The following is a 21,610-nucleotide window of genomic DNA, read 5'->3' on the forward strand; positions in this document are numbered from 1 at the left end:
CAATGGTTCCAAAATTGTAAGCGTCGCCAAAACTATACAGTTCAATCTGTTGTCAGTTTTGCTTCAACATATGGTTTCATCGACAGCTTCCCGTATCAAAGCATTGTGTAACATGGGAGAGTAGCTCACAATTCTGCTTCAAATATTCACTAGAATTTTGAATGATAATATAATCTATCAAACTAGGATTTAACGTCGCTTATTACCAGGTTTTTAGACTCAGTAGTGTTTTAGTGATACCAGAGGGTCTTCAGCCATACAATGAGTATGCAGAAGCTAAGATTGTTCCTCTTAGACATTACCGAACAGATATCTATCAGTCAGAGAAAAAAGTTCCTTGTTAAATCTTTTATGTGTACCAAATATGTCTATATCTCGCCCCGTTCGAATTTAGCTGGTGTAGCTCCTACAAAACGCAATGCAACTCTTTGTTAAGGTTTCCTTCCCAAAATCTTCCAAACATGTGACCTCAACGAGTTAGAAATTTAAAGACAGCAAATAAATGATTAAACCACCATCTGCAATTTATTCACTAAAGCCACACATAATCCTGATTTGGAATTTCAGTGCTATTCCTTCACAGTTCCTATGTTAATGTCCCGGAAGTCCATTGCTAAAAGCATTGCGGGTCTGCTAAAAGTGATGGACTGCCATTTTTAAAAAATGCAATTTTGTGCCAGCTTCTCAAGAGTACGAAAAGTGAGCAAAGTGTTGGCCTTGCCTGAGATGCCAACATCCCATAAAAGAGTGCAAAGTCAATGTTTTTATCTCGCCCACTGCCTCCCCACCCCCCGCCCCCCTTCTGGAGAAGTCTATTTCAATACATTCCTGGCAATGTCCCAAATCTCATTTTCGATATGCTTAGAGCCATGCAAATCTCAAACGAATATCAAGATTTGTTCACTCATCAGACCTGTGTTTGTTGATATAAATAGCACTCAGTGGACCAGTACGTCGATTTAAAAAATTTCTATGCTTCTTCAAATGCTACAAAAGCCTTGTGTCCCTCTATGTCTGTAAACACTTCGAGGACCATAGCCTTTCGAAGTGTCTGCACTGCTCCAATTCCGGTGATTTATTCATTCTTGATTTTAATTGCTCCATCAGTGGGAGACTTCCTGCACCTGCCTTGGACCTTGCTTGCTTAATAATTCAGAATCACTTTGGATAAATCTTAAAACTTGTCTTTTTTGCAAGCTTTTGGCAATTTGGTACATTAAATACTGGCGTGATTAATTGCTGGTTTGTTTTTATACTTGCTTTTGATAATTGTTCCTGTGAGGTGCATGCCATGATTGGCTACCGTAACTTGGAAAAAGTAAATGCAAATTGCTGGTTTTATAAAATTACATGTTAAATTTTGATATTGTGCTGCTCACCTGTGCTTATTAAACTGAAGAATGCTCCATAGTCAGTTCCATCAGCACGCCAGTAAGTTATGCAGAATGAAAAAGAATGCGTTGGATTCACTCAAAAGAAATGGCAGTATTTGAAATGAGCGTAAGAAAGTTGATGTTTCGAATTGTGTTTCTGAACACAACAGGTTCCCATCCAAGTTCATGGCACGAAACGTTAACCCGATGGATATCCCCGACCCCTTCCCCACAACTGTTGTTAGGGCTGTTGTGTTTTTACATCTTGTTCTGTTTTATTTCATATCAGGAGCTCCAGATCTAGAATTTTAATTTTGACTCAGTTATATGGCATGGTCTATTGGCTAGGAGTATTTAGAGAGCAGAGTTGCAGATAAAATTTTTCACTTGGTGTCTACCCTCAGGTTAATTTTTATGCAAGTATGTTAATTCTTTAGATATATTGACAAATGCATTCCTAGTTTCCTGACGTAACCCAACAGCAAAATAATTATTCAGCCCGTCAACATGATCGTTCGGGTGATCTGCAAATAATATCAGTGACCAACAAGTGAAACTGAATCACAATATGCTGTATGTTACTGGGAATAGTGTCACGGTTACAGTAGGCATTTGAGTCCTGGGCGATCAGGAAGTATTTGGAACAAAACAGCAAATGTTGGAGAAATGAAGCAGGTCTGGCAGCCTCTGTGCAGGGAAAACACTCAACACACTTTTTCTGAACTCGAAGCATTTCTCTCCACAAATGTTACCAGCTCTGCTGAATATTTAAGGATTTTTTTTTGTTTCAGATTTCCAGCATCCACAGTTCTTTGTTTTGCTTTGCGTATTAATTGGATATAGGATTCTAAGGAGAGTCAGCCTTTCTGCTGCTAAAGAACATTATTCCGATTTTACAAAGAATACTTAAAAAAGGGCCATTGCTTGTGTTTGTAAAAGATTTTTGAATTGCACATGCATCATCCTTTCATTTCGAGCAGTTGCAATAAATCCTGAAACAACATACTGTTCAGGACAAATGCTGCAGTTATTGTTTGAGGCTGTTCGTGTCGCTGTCTACCAATAAGAAACTGAAACGCTGCCCTGCATCTGCAGTGCTTCTTTCTCCAGCTAAAGGATCACGGCGAAGAAGCGACAAGACCAACAGTGCCTGCCTATGTGTCGTGCAACCATGAACTGCCAATCTCCTCGCGTCTGTGTTTCGTTTACTTCCTCTCTTCCTTTTAAAGTTTTGACATGCATCCGTATCATTGTCCTGTAAGAGACAAGATAAAATAATCGACTTGCCGATCTATTTTACAGCAACATTCACCTGAGAACAATGGCAATAATGACGGGCTTGTGCCGGACCTCTTTACGAGGTCTTTGATCGGTTCCCGAGCAGCAGGAACACACGCCCTTTGTTGAAAATATCGCTGAGTATTTGAGACCACGTATGTCGGAATTATCCACGTGGACATCTCGGCTGGTCTTTGATGAAATAAATTAGTACGTTGAGATTAATTTTGGAAATCTGAGTTATGTTTGCTAATTAACCGCTGAGAGTCGTAATGGGGAGACATTTGTGTGGAGGCAACCCAATGCTTTTGGGACGTGGGTTCGAATCCCACAGCGGGAGGTAAGTTTGAATTTAAAGTTAACGTGACGGCGAGAGTTGGCCTGATGGTAGGTTGATATACAAACCCATTCCTTACAGGGGAGGCAAACTACTGATCATAGCTGCTGCATGTGACTCCAGATGTACAGCAATATGGTTAGCAATTTATATGGATGGGCCATAAATGCTGACCAAGCTGATGAAGTCCCCGTCCAGCAGAGCAATAAAAAAACGGATTCAGCCTACAGTCCTAAAGTTGCTGCAGTATGAAAGAGTGACAGAGGTGATTCATGAAGAAGGGCTCATGTCCGTAACGTCGATTCTCCTGTTCCTTGGATGCTGCCTGACCTGCTGCGCTTTTCCAGCAACACATTCTCAGCTCTGATCTCCAGCATCTGCAGTCCTCACTTTCTCCAAGAGAGAAAGAATGCCTGTTTCAGGCATCAGACATTCAAATTGTCATATATCTCGCCCATAGCCTTGCATGTTATGACGTCCACGTGTTCATTTAAATAGTTGTCTTTTGAGGTTTCCTGTTTCCACCACCGTTTAAGACAGTGAAGTCAAGATGTCCATAACCCCCTCGTTGAAGAAAAATCCTTAAATCAGTTCTAAATATCCTGATCCTTATGTTAATATTAACCCCTTTAAATTGGGGGAGAGTTTCTCTTTACCTTGGCTTTTATTGTCCCTCGGAACTTTGTATCCCTCAATCTCAATGTCTCCCATCCTTCTCTGCGGTAAGGGAATCAATCACAGTTTATCTCGGTTTTTTTTGCGTAGCTGAATCTCTTCAGTCAAGCCAACATTCTGGCGAATTTTTTTTTTCACTCCACCTTGAATAATCACATCCTTCGTCTGTTGTGGCGACCAGAATTGCACACAGTGCTCCTGCTGTGACCAAACCTAGGTTGCAGCCAGCTCAAATATCGTTACCTTGCTCTTGCATTCAGGCAGAGTAACCAGAGGACAGAGTTATGCACTGTTGCATACGTTCTCTTTGTTTGCTAATGCAAGTGGGTAATTATTTGAAAAAAGAACTCCTTGCTGCAGTGAGAATATTATATGTAGACGATTTCCAAATAACGACTTCAGTTGCAGTCGAGTCATTCAATTAAGCTATTGAAAAGCGAAAGACCAGCTGCCAGTCCTAACATAATCAATGCTTCCTAGGTCTTTCCTAAGAGATGGCTTGGAGTCCCATTGCGACTGTGGTAGTATTAAAATTCAATAAAAATCTGATCTCAACAACTAGTCGAATGGGGATGTAATTAATTCTGCGATATTATTACTTCGATGGCAAGAAGTTGCAAAGTGTCGATGTATAAAGAGATCTGGGTATCCTCATCAATGTGTCACTGAAATCTAACATACAGGTGCAGCCAGCTGCTAGGAAGGTTAAACGAATATTAATCTTCAATTCAAGAGGATTTGTGCTTGTAGATAATCGAGTACTGGTTCAATTTTGAAGAAGATAGCTTCCATGGCAGAGGCAGTATTTTACACAGTACCTGAAGAACGTTATCATTGACACAGAGGGAGCCCGGAACAGGACTTGATTCTCTGATGGCGTGACTGTCCTATGAAGAACATTGGGCAAATTGAAGATGTATTCTCTAGGGTTTAGAAGAAGTGATCTCTTGAAACCTGCAGCATAATTAAAGGGAAGGACAAAATAGATTTGGGTTTTGTTTAGATTTTGTTGTCACGTGCACACAAATACAAATATAACCGAGCATACTGAAAAGTTTTCAATGTTGCTACACACAATGGTTTATCTTAGGTACAAGTATCTCGATACAAAAAAGTTAAATACAATTGTAGAAAGATATAAGGAACAAAGTTAAAAGTTAAATATTAAAATCACTGCATCACAGATGCAGGAGAGATGATTCCATTGGATGGGGATCCTAGTCCCATCAGGGACAATTAAAAATAAGGAATACCAACGTTGGAATAAGGTGAGGAGATTTTTTGATTAAATCGTTGTAAACCCTTGGAATTCCGAACACAGAGTGCTGAAGAAGCTCAATCTTCAAGTATGGTTTAACTATGTTGAAAACATATGTTGACACTTCTCTCGCTACCAACGGGGTAGAGATTAGTGGGGATAGATAATGAAAGACATTAAAGTATTAGATTAGTAATGATCGCGCTAAATAATGTGAAAGGCTGAATGACCTACTCCTGCTTCCATGTTTCTCAGTCTGATCACTGAAAATACAACATTGCGCGTGCTGTGCGTTCCATGGACTGCGTTCTCTTTTGGGAAATCTTCTACTGTAATCTGCTACCAGTGGCGTCATCTTTGCTGTCCACGTTTGTCCACCATCGATGCCGATCGTTGCGATTTTACATCATATGTCGATCTACGTCTCTTCCTTCGAAATCTTACACAAAGCCTAACATTTAAACCATTTAGAATTTGTCACTCACTTTAACAGATTCGTTTTCGTTTTAAAAGCTATTACTGCCCCTTGTGCGTTTTTATGATGACGGCTCGAGATTCTCGCATTCTTACTCTTTTTCTATGTTTCCGTTCATTCTTCACCTTATGAATATAAACTGCACCCACGCCGCACTTCAACATCTGAGGCATCATGAGCATGATTCATGACTTGCGTTTACTTATGAGATATTAAAACACGATTTTCCTTAATCAAGTAAATTATTTTTAAAAGCAGATTGCGGTATAGAACATTCGAGTTCAGTGATGCTTCAATCTTGGAGCTATTCAGTTTGGTGTCGGTCTAGTTATCGGGCCATTTTCGCAGTGTTTAATAATTGTATATTCCGATTTGAGATGCTTCAAAAAGTCACTCACTAAAAGCCTACAAACACCAAGGATTTGGGTCAATGTGATGATGGTCAGTTTGTTATGTTTATCAAAGAATATGAAAGGATATTCTGGATATTTTTAATTGTACACCCATAATCTGACAAGATCGCTGGAAGGTCTAGCTTTAAGAATAGTTGCAGTTATTGGGCGAAACTCCTCGTGTCGCTGTCGACCAATAAGAATTTGAGACGTTGGAAGAGATCGACCGCCTCCTCCTTGACAAACAGAACCATACGGGCAGTCGGTGTCTGCGTTTCTCGTGTACGGACACGGTCAGAAAAGCTCTCCAGGTGATATCCTTAACGTTGCTCTGTTCAAAAATAGGATATTGACATACAGCTAGTTATTTTTTCTGTTAGAATTGACGCATCAGTATGACAATGGCGACTGTTGTGATGAGCCGAGTGTCCATTTTTTTGCTCTGCATTTCTGCCCTGGTTTCCGAACAACTTCGCTACTCGATTCCCGAGGAAATGGAACATGGAACCTTTGCTGGCAACGTCGCTGACGATCTAGGATTAAGGGTTTGGGAGTTACCGACTCGCAAATTACTGCTGATTTCTGATTACTCGAAGAAATACATGGAGGTAAATGTAGAAAATGGTTTCCTTTTTGTTAATGAAAGAATCGACAGAGAACAGCTTTGTAGCAAAACCGCTGCATGTTCTCTTTCTTTCCAAATCACGCTCTATGATCCTTTGGAAATGTATCCCGTTGAAGTGGAAATACTAGACGTAAATGATAATTCACCCGTCTTTTCGAGGAAGGAATTCGATTTGCAAATTAATGAGTTAATTGCGCCGGGCGCTCGCTTCCCTCTCGAGAGCGCACGTGATCTGGACGTGGGTAAAAACACAATCAACACCTACCAGATCAATCCGAACGAGCACTTCGGTATTAAAGTGCAGACAAGAAGAGGGGGGAATAAAAATGTCGAGCTGATATTAAAGAGGCATTTGGACCGTGAACAACAGTCAATGTTTACTCTAGTGTTGACGGCTATCGATGGTGGGATTCCGCAGAGATCTGGCACAGCGCGGATCATCATTAATGTCATGGACGCAAATGACAACACACCCGTATTCGATCATGAAACCTACAGGGCGTCAGCGATTGAAAACATTGCGAATGGCACTTTAGTGCTAAGAGTTCATGCTACTGATATTGATGAAGGGACAAACGCGGAGATAACATATTCTTTCACTCATTACGTTTCCCAGAATATTCGTGATTTGTTCAAATTGGATCCTGTGTCTGGAGAAATCAGAGTTCGAGGTGTACTAGATTTTGAAGAAACAAATGTTTATGAATTTGACGTTCAAGCAATGAACTCCGCTCCACCTGAATTCTCAACTCTTGCAAATGTTGTCATTGATGTAATTGACACTAATGATAATACTCCTGTGTTGCAAGTTACGATGGTGTCCAGTGCTGTGCGGGAAGATTCTTCTTCGGGAATTAGTGTAGCTCTGATCGGCGTCACGGATCGCGATTCTGGCGAATATGGGGAAGTTCATTGTCAAATCCCAGAGAATATTCCCTTCAAGATTGAAAAATCTTTGAAGGGCAACTACAAGTTGATTACCAATGGCTTTCTGGATCATGAGATTACCCCACTGTACAACATCTCCATTTCAGCCTGGGACGGTGGATTTCCTCCTCTTTCAGCGAGTACATTAATTGTGGTTTCAGTAATTGATGTCAATGATAATTCACCAAGTTTTACGCAGTCGTCATATAACGTTTATCTGATGGAGAATAACGCACCCGGTGCTTCTATATTTGCTGTTAGTGCAAATGATGCTGATTTGAATCAGAATGCAGAAGTCTCTTATTCCATTGTCGACAATCGACAGAAAGAAGAAATACCTTCCTCTGCGTACTTTACGATGAACTCCAAAAATGGGAACATTTACGCGCTTCGCTCCTTCGACTACGAGCAACAGAAACATTTCCAGGTGAAAGTTCAAGCTCAGGATAGTGGGTCGCCTCCATTGACCAGCACTGCCTTTGTGAATGTTATTATTTTGGATCAAAATGACAATGCACCCATTATTGTTTCACCTTTAACATGGAACAGCTCAGCAATAGTGGAGGTAATACCCCTTTCAACATATCCAGGATATCTGGTCACCAAGGTAATTGCCACGGATGAAGACTCTGGTCAGAACGCAAGGCTTTCCTACGAGTTATTGGAAACCACTGATCCAAGTCTTTTTACTGTTGGACATCTCTCTGGAGAAATTAGAGCAACGCGAGCATTTAGTGATCAAGATATCATTGACGTGCGCGTGGTCCTCAGCGTGAAGGACAATGGACAGCCGAGCCTTTCCAGCAGGGCCACAATATCCTTTATCGTAAAGTCCAATGTTACTGAGAAATCATTTGAACAACGTGATGGACCCAGACACTCGGAATATTTTTCAGGTATAAATAGTTATCTAATCATAATTTTCGGATCCACTTCCTTTTTGTTTCTCATAATAATATTATTTTTGCTCACCCTGAAGTGCAGACAAGATAGAAATACTGCTGAAATTTATAGCTCTGCAGTCTGTTGTTGTAATGGGGGAAATTCGACTGATGCCTTTAATCGGACACCAACAGGAAGGGATCCTTTGAATTATAGCGGGGCAGTTCAGACCGGAAGTTATCATTACAGTGTGTGCTTGTCACCGGAATCATCGAAGAGTGACTTTCTGTTTTTAAAACCTTGTCATCCTACGTTGCCTTTCAACGATCGGAGTGTTCGTGACAGCAACGCAAGAAACTAACTTCGACAACAATATATTCTTTTTGTGGCAGGTAATTCTTGATGAATAATTACGTATTATGTTTTCAAGTGTAGAGTCCGAGTCACTGGTATACAGACAGGACTTTCATATTGATATTGGAAAACTTATTGCACACGTTTCTCATTCCTGTTGCCGTCCTGCCAGAGGTTCTATAACAGTTATCCTTGTTTCATAATCTAATTTTTTTTCTGCTTTGAAAGTATTTCTTTACCTGAAAATTATTACAATTTTTGCTTCCCCCCCCCCCCATCCTTTTAATGTTTCTGATTTTGATAACTGCTGTTTAAAAGTTTCAGAAGGCCAATATTCCAACGGTGTCGAAAACCATTTACTTTGAACAGCTTGTATTTCTCTTCTCTTTGAAGACCGGAGGGCACCTTCATTTCAACGAATTGCAGGGAAGAAGACATTAATTTTGGACTTGAGAGTGCTCTGTGAAACAGTGATCCGAGAACAATATGTTAAAGTGTCAACTGTGGTTAATTTCACAGGTTTCTTACCAGATTATCCCTCCAACGTCTGTCCGTTGTGCGCAACACGCTCGATGCGCTGCATGGCTGTTTATCCGTTGATGTGTTGGCCTTTGCTCCCCCACACAGCATATCCGGCAATAGTTCACAATTACCCACTTTCACATCTTGGAGGATTGTTTGCGCTAGCCTCTAATTTAGAAGCTTCAAATCACAATCCAAAGCTTCTAAACATAAAATGCAAGCTGCATGTCGCGTGTAATTGAAATAGCGTGCTATACTGTTCGTGATGCGCAGCTCTGGTTCACAATAATACTTGGTATACGTTCAAAAGGAAATCCTATTTGTGATCCCATCTATGTCAAACCATTCCGACGCCACCGTTTCAAAGATTAGTTGAGTGTCCTTGTCACTATTCATGCCGACCTCAGTAAAACAATGATTAACTTTCTCTTGCCCCGCAGTTGTTTGTGGGATGGTAGAATCATAGACCCGGATATTACAGAAGAAGCCATTCAGCCATCGAATCTATCCAGCCATAAAATATACTAAATCTACACTCGCTCCACTTTCCAGCACTCGGCCCTGAACTTTGAATGTTATGATACTTCAAGTGTTCATCCAAGTACTGTTTTAAATGTTGTGAGATTACCATTGAAAGTTAACCTCGCAAGCAATTGATGTCAAAATTCGTCATACCACCATGTTATTTTCATTTGAAAGATTCGGACCTTTCATCAGAGGAATGTATTGTGAAATCACAATTTCTTCTCTGCTTTAACTATTGTTTTATGTTATCAAGTGGTTAATGCTTTGGACGTTATTAGTATTTTCCGGCTAATGTTCACTTATTAGTAAAATAGTTTTGAAATTGATATTGAGCAGGTGAATGTTTCATGTCCGCACCACAAGAAGCAGTATTTCAGAGTTTACAACCACAATGTCCCTTATCTGTAATGCAGACCGACCACCGTTTTAGAGATATGTTAATTGTATCCATCAATGTCTTCCTGCCGGCTTACTGATTCTTTCAGCAGGCAACTATTTTGCTCTTCTGTTAAACGAACTGAGAAAGGAAGAACTGTTACATTGCTCACAGAGAGTCTGAAAAAACATAGCGACACTTTATAATAAGACTGGGATATTTAACAAAGTACAGACTGTTTTCATCTAATAATAAAAAATAATGAATTCAGACTTTCACCTCATGATTTTGACTGTTTGGTGGCACATAAATTTAGATAGTCAGGAACTGAAGTACACTGCACTTCAAAAGCCAAATTTGAGGGATATCGTGGAACTTTTGTTTACAAATTTCACGATACCCCACCTTAAGCTTATTAAACGAAAGACTCGATGCTACCCAATTGTCCTTACACATGTGTTGTGTTGCTTCTGTCGTTGAGGTCTCAGAGATAAAGCTGTGCATCGTGAAATTTGAATACAAAAACGGTTCCACGATTTACTTCACCACGGCGGTAGGGCCATTGATGAAGTAGCTGAAGGTCAGTATTGACGATGATAGTGACGGCCTCTTGCTGGATTTTTTTCCATTTATTTCATTTAATTTTGTTCCAGCGTTCACTGAATTTCACTTGAGGATCTCTTTTGCCTAATCGCGATTGTTTTCAATTTCCATAGAGCTTCTTAGTTCTATATTCGGAAAATGCAGCATTGCTATCAATCATGGCAGTTTATTTATCTCACCTTTTGAATGATGATGCTCGGTCAGATTTAAACATTAGTTGTAAAGTTTAGCAGAGGGAGTGATGCTTGCAGAATCCTCACTTTGTCCCACGCATAGATTTGCTAATGAACAACTGTTCCTTAGTCCCACGACTGATGACAGGTTCCATTACCCTGATCCTGAATTATAGGTAGACCAACAGGGTGGGAGTTGGCTGGGTTGTGCTGCTTGTTTGAACAGAGCCAATCGAGACAATTTTTCACATAGATGCTCGCCGTGTAGACGGTCTAAGGAAATTAAGGCCAGGGTGCATATTGTTTAAACGAAATATAGATGTCTTCCACGCTAGCTGAGGGTTTTGTCTGGTGCAATATCGGTCGCGTGTCCAGTGTGCGGTTTTATTACGTAGTGTCTCAAAGAGAGAATGCAATGTGTAAAATATTGTCCTGGACAGGAGTATTGATTTCAGCAAGATAAATGAGCAAACGTTAATTACTTACTTACGCTGATCATCATGGAGAATGAAAAATAAACGAAAGAAAGAGAAATATTTTATTTAAATATCACACCTTCATTTTTCAAAGTTTTTCAAAATCTTTAGAGCAAAACACACAGTTTTGTTCAATTTGGGAGACATTTATTGCTCGTCCCTAGTTGACCTTGAGAAGGCGCTGGTGAACTACATTCTTGAACTACTGCAGTCCATGCATTGTAGGTAGGCTCACAATATCACTCAGAACAGAATTTCATGATTTTGACGCAGCGACTGTGTTTGGCGACGTATTTCCAAATCAGGAAGACGACAGCCCTTGGAGAAAAACATGCAGGCCGTGGTGTCTCCAAACTTCTGCTGTCCTGGCCTATATGATGGAGGTTGGCGTGGGCTTGGAAGAAGCTGTATAGGGATCTACGACGAATTTCTGATCAGTAATTGAAGTTGCAAGCAGGAAGCACTGTAGTCGATTTGTGCCTACTCAGACCCCGAAAGCACCCATAACGATAATGGACAGAGTGTTGAGTGCATGTGGTGCTGTTTGAATAATTGACCACCACTATCTAGGATTGCATTTGGCACGATTTATTTTAGTGCGGGGGGCATGGGGGCGTAATTTAGCTGAAGATCTAAACTTTCTTGCCATTTCGCAAAAGCTTCAAGTTTTAGCTTCACCGTGCTTATAGCTCGTTCAAAGTCTGCTAATGCAACTGGTGTATTTACGCAGACAGCATATTAATTCAGGTTTTCTAATCTGAATTAATGGTAATGTATGGACGTGAGTAATTTAAAAGGCCTACAGATTGTGAAGCTACATATTGTGCTGTTTTACATATTTACTGCTGTTGCCCCATATTACTAAATTAGTACTGATACTTTAATTCATCGATATTAGTTAAGATAGGAAGGCAAACAGCTCAAAGAGCCACTGTACCAGGCACTCCATCCAGTTTTGACTCGTCAATTGAGTCAAGTTCAATCGGATGGTAATCCAAGATGGTGGTCTGAAGAAAATTTAGGCTTTAACAGGCTGCTCCTTTTTTGAGGAATTTTACATGTTAGAGATGATTCCCTCAAATTGCTGGAGCAGGAATTGCTGTTTCATATGCTGTTGCGTTGCTTTGGAACTTTGCGGAAAAAAAAAGACGTCAAAGCAACATCACTTTTAAAAGGCAGAAGGACAGACAAAGGCAGCACATGATGATGTCAGCGCAGGAGAGAGAGAGAGAGAGAGGGGGAGAGAGAGAGAGAGAGAGAGAGAGAGAGAGAAGAAGCCAACACTGCCAGCTGACACAGCTGTGAGCCTGCGCAGTTACTGCCTTTGCTGTTTGAATTCATGTATCGCTGGACATCAGAATGCATCTCGGAAAATTAACAAATAGTGCAATTCACAACAAATCTTTGAGGAACCTGTTTGGGAGAGGTCACAGCACAGAAAAGGATAAGTGAATATTTTTCAGTCTGGCCCACAGAACATCTGCAGCAGTGAGTGGAGTCGGTTTTTTTCTTGATTGTATGTTTTTTTTAGATATGTATTTTATTTAAACTTAATGTATAAGCCACAAGTATTAAGTTAACCTGGAACAGTATGTTGTCGAGGAATAAGTCAATGCTATTTTCTGGGTCTGTAGACGAGAAGAAGCAAAAATGGCCTTTAGTAGAGTAATATGCTCTTCTTGTCAGATGTGGGAGTTTAGGAAGAGTTTATGTGTGAGTGAAGATTATATCTGCAATAAATGCTATTGTTTGCATATCTTGTAAGATCGAATAATGAGTTGGAGAGACAGTTAGAAGGAGTGAGGGATTCACAAGAGCAGGGGATGTTATGAATGGCAGTTATAGGAAGGGAGAACGTTGCAGATACAGTCACATAGGTGGGTTAACTCAAGGAAAGGTAAGAGAGGTAGTCAGATAATGCAGGAGTCTTCTGTGGCTATCACCATTTCCAACTAGTATGCTGGTTTGGAAAATGTAGGGGGTAATGGATTCTCAGGGGAATGTGGCACGAACAGCCAGGTTTCTGGTATCGAGACGAGCTCTATTGCAATGAGGAACACGCCGAGGTACAAAAAGATCAATTGGATTAGGGGACTCTATCGTTTGAGGCGCAGATAGACGTTTCTGTGGCCAGCAGTGAAAAAACAGATTGGTAGATTGCCTCCCTGATGTCAGGATCAATAATGTCTCAGAGAGGGTGCAAAATATACTTGGAACCGATGACATAGGAAGGCAAAAGGATGAGATTCTGAACGCAGAACGTAGAGAGTTAGGCAGGATTTTTTTAAAAAAAGGAGCTCCGCGAGAATAATAACACTGGATTTCGCCTGGTGTTGCGAGCGACTGAGGGTAGGAATAGGAGGACAGAGCAGATGAATGGATTGCTGAGGAGCTGGTGCATGGGAGAAAGACACATTTTTGGATCATTGGAATGTCTTCTGGGGTAGAAGAGACCTGTATGAGAAGAACGGATTGCAGTTGAATTGGAAGGCGACTAATATACTGGCAGGGAGATTTGCCATAGCTGCTTGGGAGGATTTAAAATATTAAGATGGGGAGTGGGGTCGAGGGAGATAGTGAGGAAAGAGATCAATCAGAGACGTACCGTTGAGAAAAGAAGTGAGTCAAACAGTCAGGGCTGGCAGGGACAAAACAGAGAACAAGGTAAAATTGATAATTAAATTGCATTTATTTCAATGCAAGAGGCCTAATAGGGAAAGCAGATGCACTCACGGCATGGTTAAGAACTTGGGACTGGGATAGCGTAGCAATTACAGAAATATGGCTCAGGGATGGCAAAGGACTGTCAGCTTCATGTTCCAGGATACAAATGCTACAGGACGGACAGAAAGCGAGGCAAGTGGGGAAGGGTTGTGGCATTTTTCATAAGGGATAGCCTTACAGCTGTACTGAGGGAGGATATTCCTGGAAATACATCTAGGACACGTAGTTGGGTTGAAGTGAGAAATAAGAAATGGGTGATCACCTGTTTGGGATTGTATAATAGAACCCCTAATAGTCAGAAGTAAATTGAGAAACAGATGTGAAAGGATGGTGCAATGATCTGTAAGAATAATGGGGTAATTATGATAGGGGATTTTAACTTTCCGAACATAGACTGGGACTGCAACAGTGTTAAGTGCATACAAGTGAAGTTTCTCATTTAATATGTGGATGTACTTCTTAGAGAAGGTGCAAAACTTGACCTATTCTTGGGAAATAATTTCAGTTATCTGTACGAACAATAGGGCAGTTATAGTAGGGGATTTTAACTTCCCAAACATAAATTGGGACTGCCATAGTGTTAAGGGTTTAGACGGAGAAGAATGTATTAGGTATATACAAGAAAAGTTTCTAATTCACTATATGGATGCACTTCCTGGAGAAGGTGCAAACCTTGAAGTACTCTTGGGAAATAAGGCAGGATAGGTGACTGAGGTGTCAGTGGGGGAGTACTTTGGGGTCGGCGACCATAATTGTATTAGTTTAAAATAACAATGGAAAAGGATAGACCAGATCTAAAAGTTAAAGTTCTAAATTGGAGAAAGGGTAATTTTGACAAGAGTTGGCAAGAACTTTCAAAAAATGATTACAGGCAGATGATCGAGGGAAACGGACGACTGTGAAATGGGAAGCCTTCAGAAATGAGACAATGAGAGTCCAGAGACTGTATATTCCCATTAGCGTGAAAGGAAAGGCTGGGAGGTGTAAGGAGTGGTGAATGACGAAATAAATTGATGGTTTGGTTAAGAAGAAGAAGGGAGCATATTTCAGGTATAGGCAAGAAAGATCAAATGAATACTTGGAAGAGTATAAAGGCAGCTGGAGTATATTTAGAGGGAAATCAGCAGTGCAAAAAAAGGGACATGAGATAGCTTTGGTAGTACTGTCAAAGAGAATCCAAACAGTTTTAAAAATATATTAAGGACAAAAGGGCAACAACTGAGCGAATGGGATCCCTCAAAGATCAGCAAGGCTGCCTTTGTGTGGGACCGCAGGAGATAGGGGAGATACTGAATGAATATTTTGCATCAGTGTTTACTGTGGAAAAGGACATGAAAAGTATTGAATGCAAGGCAATAGATGTTGAAATTTTGGAAAATATCCATATTACAGAGGAGGAGATGCTGGATTTCTTGAAATGTGTAAAAGTGGATAAATCCACAGGACCTGATGAGGTGTAGCCTAGAGCTCTGTGGGAAGCTAGGGAAGTGATTGCTGGGCCTCTTACTGAGATATTAGTATAATCAATAGTCACAGTTGAGGTGCCAGAAGACTGGAGGTTGGCAAACGTGATGCCACTGTTTAAGAAAGGTGGTAAGGACAAGCCAGGGAGCTATAGACCATTGAGCTGATGTCGGTGGTGGGCAAGTTGTTGGATGCAATTGTGAGGGATAGGCTGTACATGTATTTGGAAAGGCAAGGACTGATTAGGGATAGTCAACATGGCTTTGTGCGTGGGAAATTATGTCTCACAAACTTGATTGAGTTTTTTTTGACCAAGTAACAAGGAGGATTGATGAGGGTAGAGTGGTAGATGTGATCTATACAAATTTCAGTAAGACGTTCGACAAGGTTCCCCTTGGGAGAGTGGAGTGCAAGGTTAGATCTCATGGAATACAGGGAGAACTAGACATTTGGATTCAGAACTGGCTAAAAGGTACTTGTTTTTCAGACTAAAGGTCTGTGACCAGTGGAGTGCCACAAGGATTGGTGTTGGGTCCACTAATTTTCATCACATATAAATGATTTGGATGTGAGCATCAGAGGTATAGTAAGTAAGTTTGCTGATGACAGAAAAATTGGAGATGTAGTGGACAGCAAAGAAGGTTACCTCAGATTAAAACGAGACCTTGATCAGATGGTCCAATGGGCTGAGAAATGGCAGATGGAGCTTAATTTAGATAAATGTGAGGTGCTGCATTTTGGGAAAGCAAATCTTAGCAGGACTTATATACTTAATTGTAAGGTCTTAGGGAGTGCTGCTGAGCAAAGAGACATTGGAGTGCAGGCTCATAGCGTTTTGAAAGTGGAGTCGCAGATAGATAGGATAATGAAGAAGGCATTCTGTATGCTTTCCTTTTATTGGTCAGAGTATTGAGTACAGGATATTGGTTAGGTTACTGCAGGATTATTCCGTGGAATTCTGGTCTCCCTCCCATTGGAAAGGTGTTGTAAAACTTGAAAGAATTCAGAAAAGATTTGCAAGAATGTTTCCCGGGTTGGATGATTTGAGCTATGTGGAGAGGTTGAATAGGCTGGGCTGTTTTCCCTGGAGTGTTGGAGGCTGAGGGGTGACCTTATAGAGGTTTACAAAATCATGAGGGGCATGAACAGGATAAATAGACAAATCCTTTTCCCTGGAGTGCAGGAATTCTAGAACTAGAGCGCATAGGTTTAGGATGAGAGGGAAAAGATATAAAAGAGACTTAAGGGGTAACGTTTTCATGCAGAGGATGTACCTGTATGGAATGAGCTGCCAGAGTAAGTGGTGGAGGCTAGCATAATTGCAACATTTAAAAGACATCTGTATGGCTATATGAAAAGGAAAAGTTTGGTGGAATATGGGTCAAGTACTGGCAGGTGGGACTTGATTGGGTTGGGATATCTCGTCGGCATGGACGAGTTGGACCAAAAGGTCGGATTCTGTGTTGTACATCTCTATGGCTCTATGACTAAGTGAAACTGAATCACAATATGCTGTATGTTACTGGGAATATTGTCATGATAACAGTAGGCATTTATTGACCTGGACGATCATGGATTACTTGGAATATAACAGCAAATGTTAGAGAAACGCAGTAGGCCTGGAAGCCTCGTGTGGAGAAAACATTCAACATTATTCTGAACTCGACCCATTAATTGTTTTCTCTCCACAAATGCTACCAGGTCTGCTAAATTTTCGGATTTGTTTTTGTTTCAGTTCTCTAGCATGCACAGTTCTTCGTTTTGCTTTGCTTATTAATTGGAAATACGATTCCAAGGAGAATCAGCCTTTCTACTGCGAAGGAACGTTATACCGATTTTGCAAAGAATACGAAAAAAAAGCATACTATTATTTCTGTTTCTAAAGGATTCTGGAATTGCATATGCACAGTCCTTTCATTTCATGCAGAAGCAATAAATCTTGAAACAATATATCATTCAGGACTATTGTTGCAGTTATTGTTTGAGGCTGTTCGTGTCGCTGTCTACCAATCAGAAGCTGAAACGCTGCCCTGCATCTGCAGTGCCTCATTCTCCAGCTAAAGCACCACAGCGAAAAAGCGACAAGACCAACAGTGACTGCCTATGTGCTGTGCAGCCATGAACTGCCAATCTCCTCGGGTCTGTGTTTCGTTTACTTCCTCTCTTCCATATTAAAGTAATGACATGCATCCGTACCATTGTCCTGTAAGAGACTGGATAAGGTCATCGATTTGCCGATCTATTTTACAGCAACGTCCACCTGAGAACAATGGCAATAATGAGCGGGCCCGATTTGGACCTCTTTACGGTGCGAGCCCCTTGATCGTTCCCAAACAGCAGGAACAAAAACCCTTTGTTGAGAATATCGCTGTGTATTTGAGACTAAGTATGTGGGAATTATCCACGCAGGCATTTCGTCTTGTCTTTGATGGAAGACGTTAGTACATTGAAGTTAATTTGGAAATTTGAGGTGTATTTGTTAATTAACCGCTGAGCGTCGCAATGGGGAGGTATTTGTGTAGATGTAATAGCAGTCAGAAATCTAATGCTCTGGGCCCGTGGGTTCGAATCCCACTGCAGAAGGTGAGTTTTGAATTTAAAGCTGATGTGAAGTCGAGAGTTGGCCTGATGGTAGGTTGATGTTCAAACCCATTCCTTAGAAGGGTGGCAAACTACTGATCACAGCTGCTGCATGTGATTCCAGATGTACAGGAATATGGTTAGCAATTTATGTCGATGGGCCATAAATGCTGACCAAGTTGATGAAGTCCTCGTCCAGCAAAGCAACAAAAAAGCGGATTGAGCCGAGAGTCCTAAAGTTGCTGCAGTAGGAAAGAGAGACTGTGTGTCTGTTTTGGGCATCAGACATTCAAATTCTCATATATCTCGCCTATAGCCTTGCATGTTACGACGTCCACGTGTTCATCTAAATAATTGTCTTTTGAGGTTTCCTGTTTCCACCAACGGTTAAGACAGTGAAATCAAGATGGCCACAAATCCCTCGTTGAAGAAGAAAAATCCTTAAATCAGTTCTAAATATCCTGATCCTTATGTTAATATGACGTCGTTTTGATTATTGACCCCTCTAAATAGGGGAAACGTTTCTCTCTACCTTGGTTTTTATTGTCCGTCGGAACGTTGTACCACTCAATCGTAATGACCCTCATCCTTCTCTGCGGTAAGAGAATCAATCACAGTTTACCTCTTTTTTTTTCGTATGAATCGCTGCAGTGAAGACAACACGCTCCCTTATTTAATCACATCCTTCGTACGTTGCAACCAGAATTGCACAATGCATCTCCCCTGACCAAACTCACGTTACAATCAGCTCAAACATAGTTACCTTGCTCTTGCATTCAGACAGAGCGACCAGAGGACAGAATTATGCAGCGCTGTATCCGTTCTCTTTCTTTGTTAATAGATGTGGGTAATTATTAGAAAATACTCCCTGCTGCTGTGCGAATATTATATGTAGTCGATTCCAAATGAAGATTTCAGTTGTAGCCCAGACATTCAATTTACTTGCTGAAAGATCACAAGACCAGATGCCGGTCCTAACACAATCAATACTTCCTAGATCTTTCTTAAGAAATGGCTTGGAGTCCCATTGCGACTGTGGGTGGCATTTTATCTAATCTCCATAACTAGTCGAATGGAGATGGAATTTAAAGTCTGTGATATTATTACTTCAATGGCACGAAATTGCAAAATGTCGATGTATAAGCAGATCTGGGTATCATCATCAATGTGTCACTAAAGTCTAACATACAGGTGCAGCAAGCTGCTACGATGGCTTAACGAATATTTATCTTCAATTCAAGAGGATTTGTTTTATAGATAATTGAGTACTGGTTCAATTTTGTAGAAGGTAGCTTCAACGGCAAAGGTAGTATTTACACAGTACCTGAAGAACGTTATTATTGACACAGAGGGATTAGAGCACAGGTTCATCAGACTTGTTCCTCTGATGGCATGACTGTCCTATGAAGAACATTGGGCAAATTGAAGGTGTATTCCCTAGGATTTAGAAGAAGTGATCTCATTGAAACCTGCAGCATAATTAAAGGGAAGGAGAAAACAGATTTAGATTTTGTTTGGATTTTATTGTCACGTGCACTCAAAAACAAATGCATCCGAGTATATTGAAAAGTTTTCACTGTCGCCACACACAATGGTCCGTATCTCGATACAAAACGTTAAGAATAAGGTAAAAAGAAATAAGGAACAAAGGTAAAAGTTAAATATTACAGTTACTACACTACAGATGCAGAAGAGATGATTCCCTTGGTTGGGGATCCTAGTCATTCCAGGGACAATTAATAATAAGGGATGCCCACGTTGGACGAGGATGAGGAGATTTTTTGATGAAATATTGCAAACCCTTGGAAATCCCAACACAGAGTGCTGTAGAAGCTCAATCCTCAAGGATGGTTTAACTATGCTTTAAACATATTTTGATTGTTTTCTAGCTACCAACGGGGTAGAGATTTGTGGGGATAAATGATGAAAGACGTTAAAGTGTTAGATTACTCATCATCGCATTAAATAACTTGACAGCCTGGCAGGCTGAATGACCTACTCCTGCTTCCATGTTTCTGGGTCCGATTACTGGAAATGCAACATTGGGCGTGCTGTGCGGTCCATGGACTGCATTCTCTTTTGAAAAAATCTTCTATTGTAATCTGCTACCAGTGGCTTCATCTTCAGTGTTCACGTTGTCCACCATCGAGGCCGATCGTTCCGATGTTACATCCATATGTCGGTCCACTTCCTTCGAATTCTTAGACAAAACCTAACATTTAAATCATTTAGGATTCGTCACTCATTTTAACAGATTTGTTTTCGTTTCAAAAGCTATTACTTCCCCTTGTGCGTTTTTATGATGATGGACCGAGATCCTCACATTCTAACTCTTTTTCTCTGTTTCCGTCCAACTCATTTTTCATTCTTAACCTCACGAATATAAACAGTACCCACGCTGCACTTCAACATCTGCCGCTTCATGAGCATGTTTCATAACTCGCCTTTACTTCTGCGATGTTAAAGCATACTTTTCCTTAATCAGTGACTTATTTTCAAAAGCAGATTGAGGTATAGAACAATCGAATTCGGTGATACTTCAATCTTGGAGCTATTCTGATGGTGTCGGTCTAGATATCGGGGCAATTTTTGCAGTGTTTAATGACTGTACAGTGAGATTTGAGATGCTTCAAACGTAACTCACTGAAAGGCTGCAAACACCAACGATTTTGGTTGATGCGATGATGTTCAGTTTGTTATGTTTATCGAAGAATATGAAAGGGTACATAGTTGCCTATCTCATTCTTTCCATGTAAACGCATGGGTTAATTAGTTTCTCGCAATACAGACGTACAGGCATTTTCTTAGTTTCAACAGAATGCCAGCAGAATATCTAGATTTTGGATCAGCGCACCTAATTATTGGGCATATACTTTCTTAGAAACGGTCAGGGTGCCGCTGTTTGATTCTGGACGAGGGGTAATAGGTTCACCAGATGTGTATTCCAGAAACATTAAAAATGAGGTAGCGAAGGTGAAAAGAACGAAATAAACTGATTTGTGAGGACTCCTGAGGGAGAGAAAAAAAATCAATTACCAACGTAGCGATTACTATCAGTGTTATTTAACAAAAGAAAATTAGTGTCTCGGAAATATTGTCAGCTTTTTCAAATACCAGCGATATCTACACACTTTTAGAATGATTAACTCGTATGTAAAGCCTAGAAATACTTGTAAATTTCGTAAGCTGTAATTTATTAAAATTAAGCCTTAGAATGACAATATAACAATTAAACATGAACAACCGTTGATGACGAGAATGATGTGATTACCAAATGGCTTGGGAATCCGATACAGCACATTGAAAATGCCATTTGTGAAATGCCAATTGTCCGGATATTTTTAATTGTACACCCATAATTTGACAAGACCACTGAAGGGTTTAGCTTTAATAATAGTTGCAGTTATTGGGCGAAACTCTTCGTGTCGCTGTCGACCAATAAGAATTCGAGACGTTGGAAGAGATCGACCGCCTCCTCCTTCACAAACAGAACCATACGGGCAGTCTGCTGTCTGCGTTGCTCGTGTGCGGTCACGGTCAGAAAATCTCTCCAGGTGATATCCTTATCGTTGCTCAGTTCATAAATAGGAT

The 21,610-nt window shown here is 40.6% G+C and overlaps 1 protein-coding gene across 1 annotated transcript; it reads left to right on the forward strand.

Annotated features, from left to right (window-relative positions):
* Positions 1–6,189: 6,189 nt before the first annotated feature.
* On the forward strand, positions 6,190–8,724 carry LOC132823301 (protocadherin gamma-A7-like). Its single transcript, XM_060836962.1, has one exon. It carries the CDS (start codon positions 6,190–6,192, stop codon positions 8,581–8,583), a length of 2,394 nt encoding a protein of 797 aa, XP_060692945.1. The 3' UTR covers positions 8,584–8,724.
* Positions 8,725–21,610: the final 12,886 nt, after the last annotated feature.

Source organism: Hemiscyllium ocellatum, chromosome 16 (assembly GCF_020745735.1).
Source record: "Hemiscyllium ocellatum isolate sHemOce1 chromosome 16, sHemOce1.pat.X.cur, whole genome shotgun sequence".
Taxonomy (NCBI): domain Eukaryota; kingdom Metazoa; phylum Chordata; class Chondrichthyes; order Orectolobiformes; family Hemiscylliidae; genus Hemiscyllium; species Hemiscyllium ocellatum.

Coding starts and splice junctions, on each gene's coding strand:
- LOC132823301 (XM_060836962.1), top strand. CDS start 6,190: ATGGCGACTGTTGTGATGAGCCGAGTGTCCATTTTTTTGCTCTGCATT.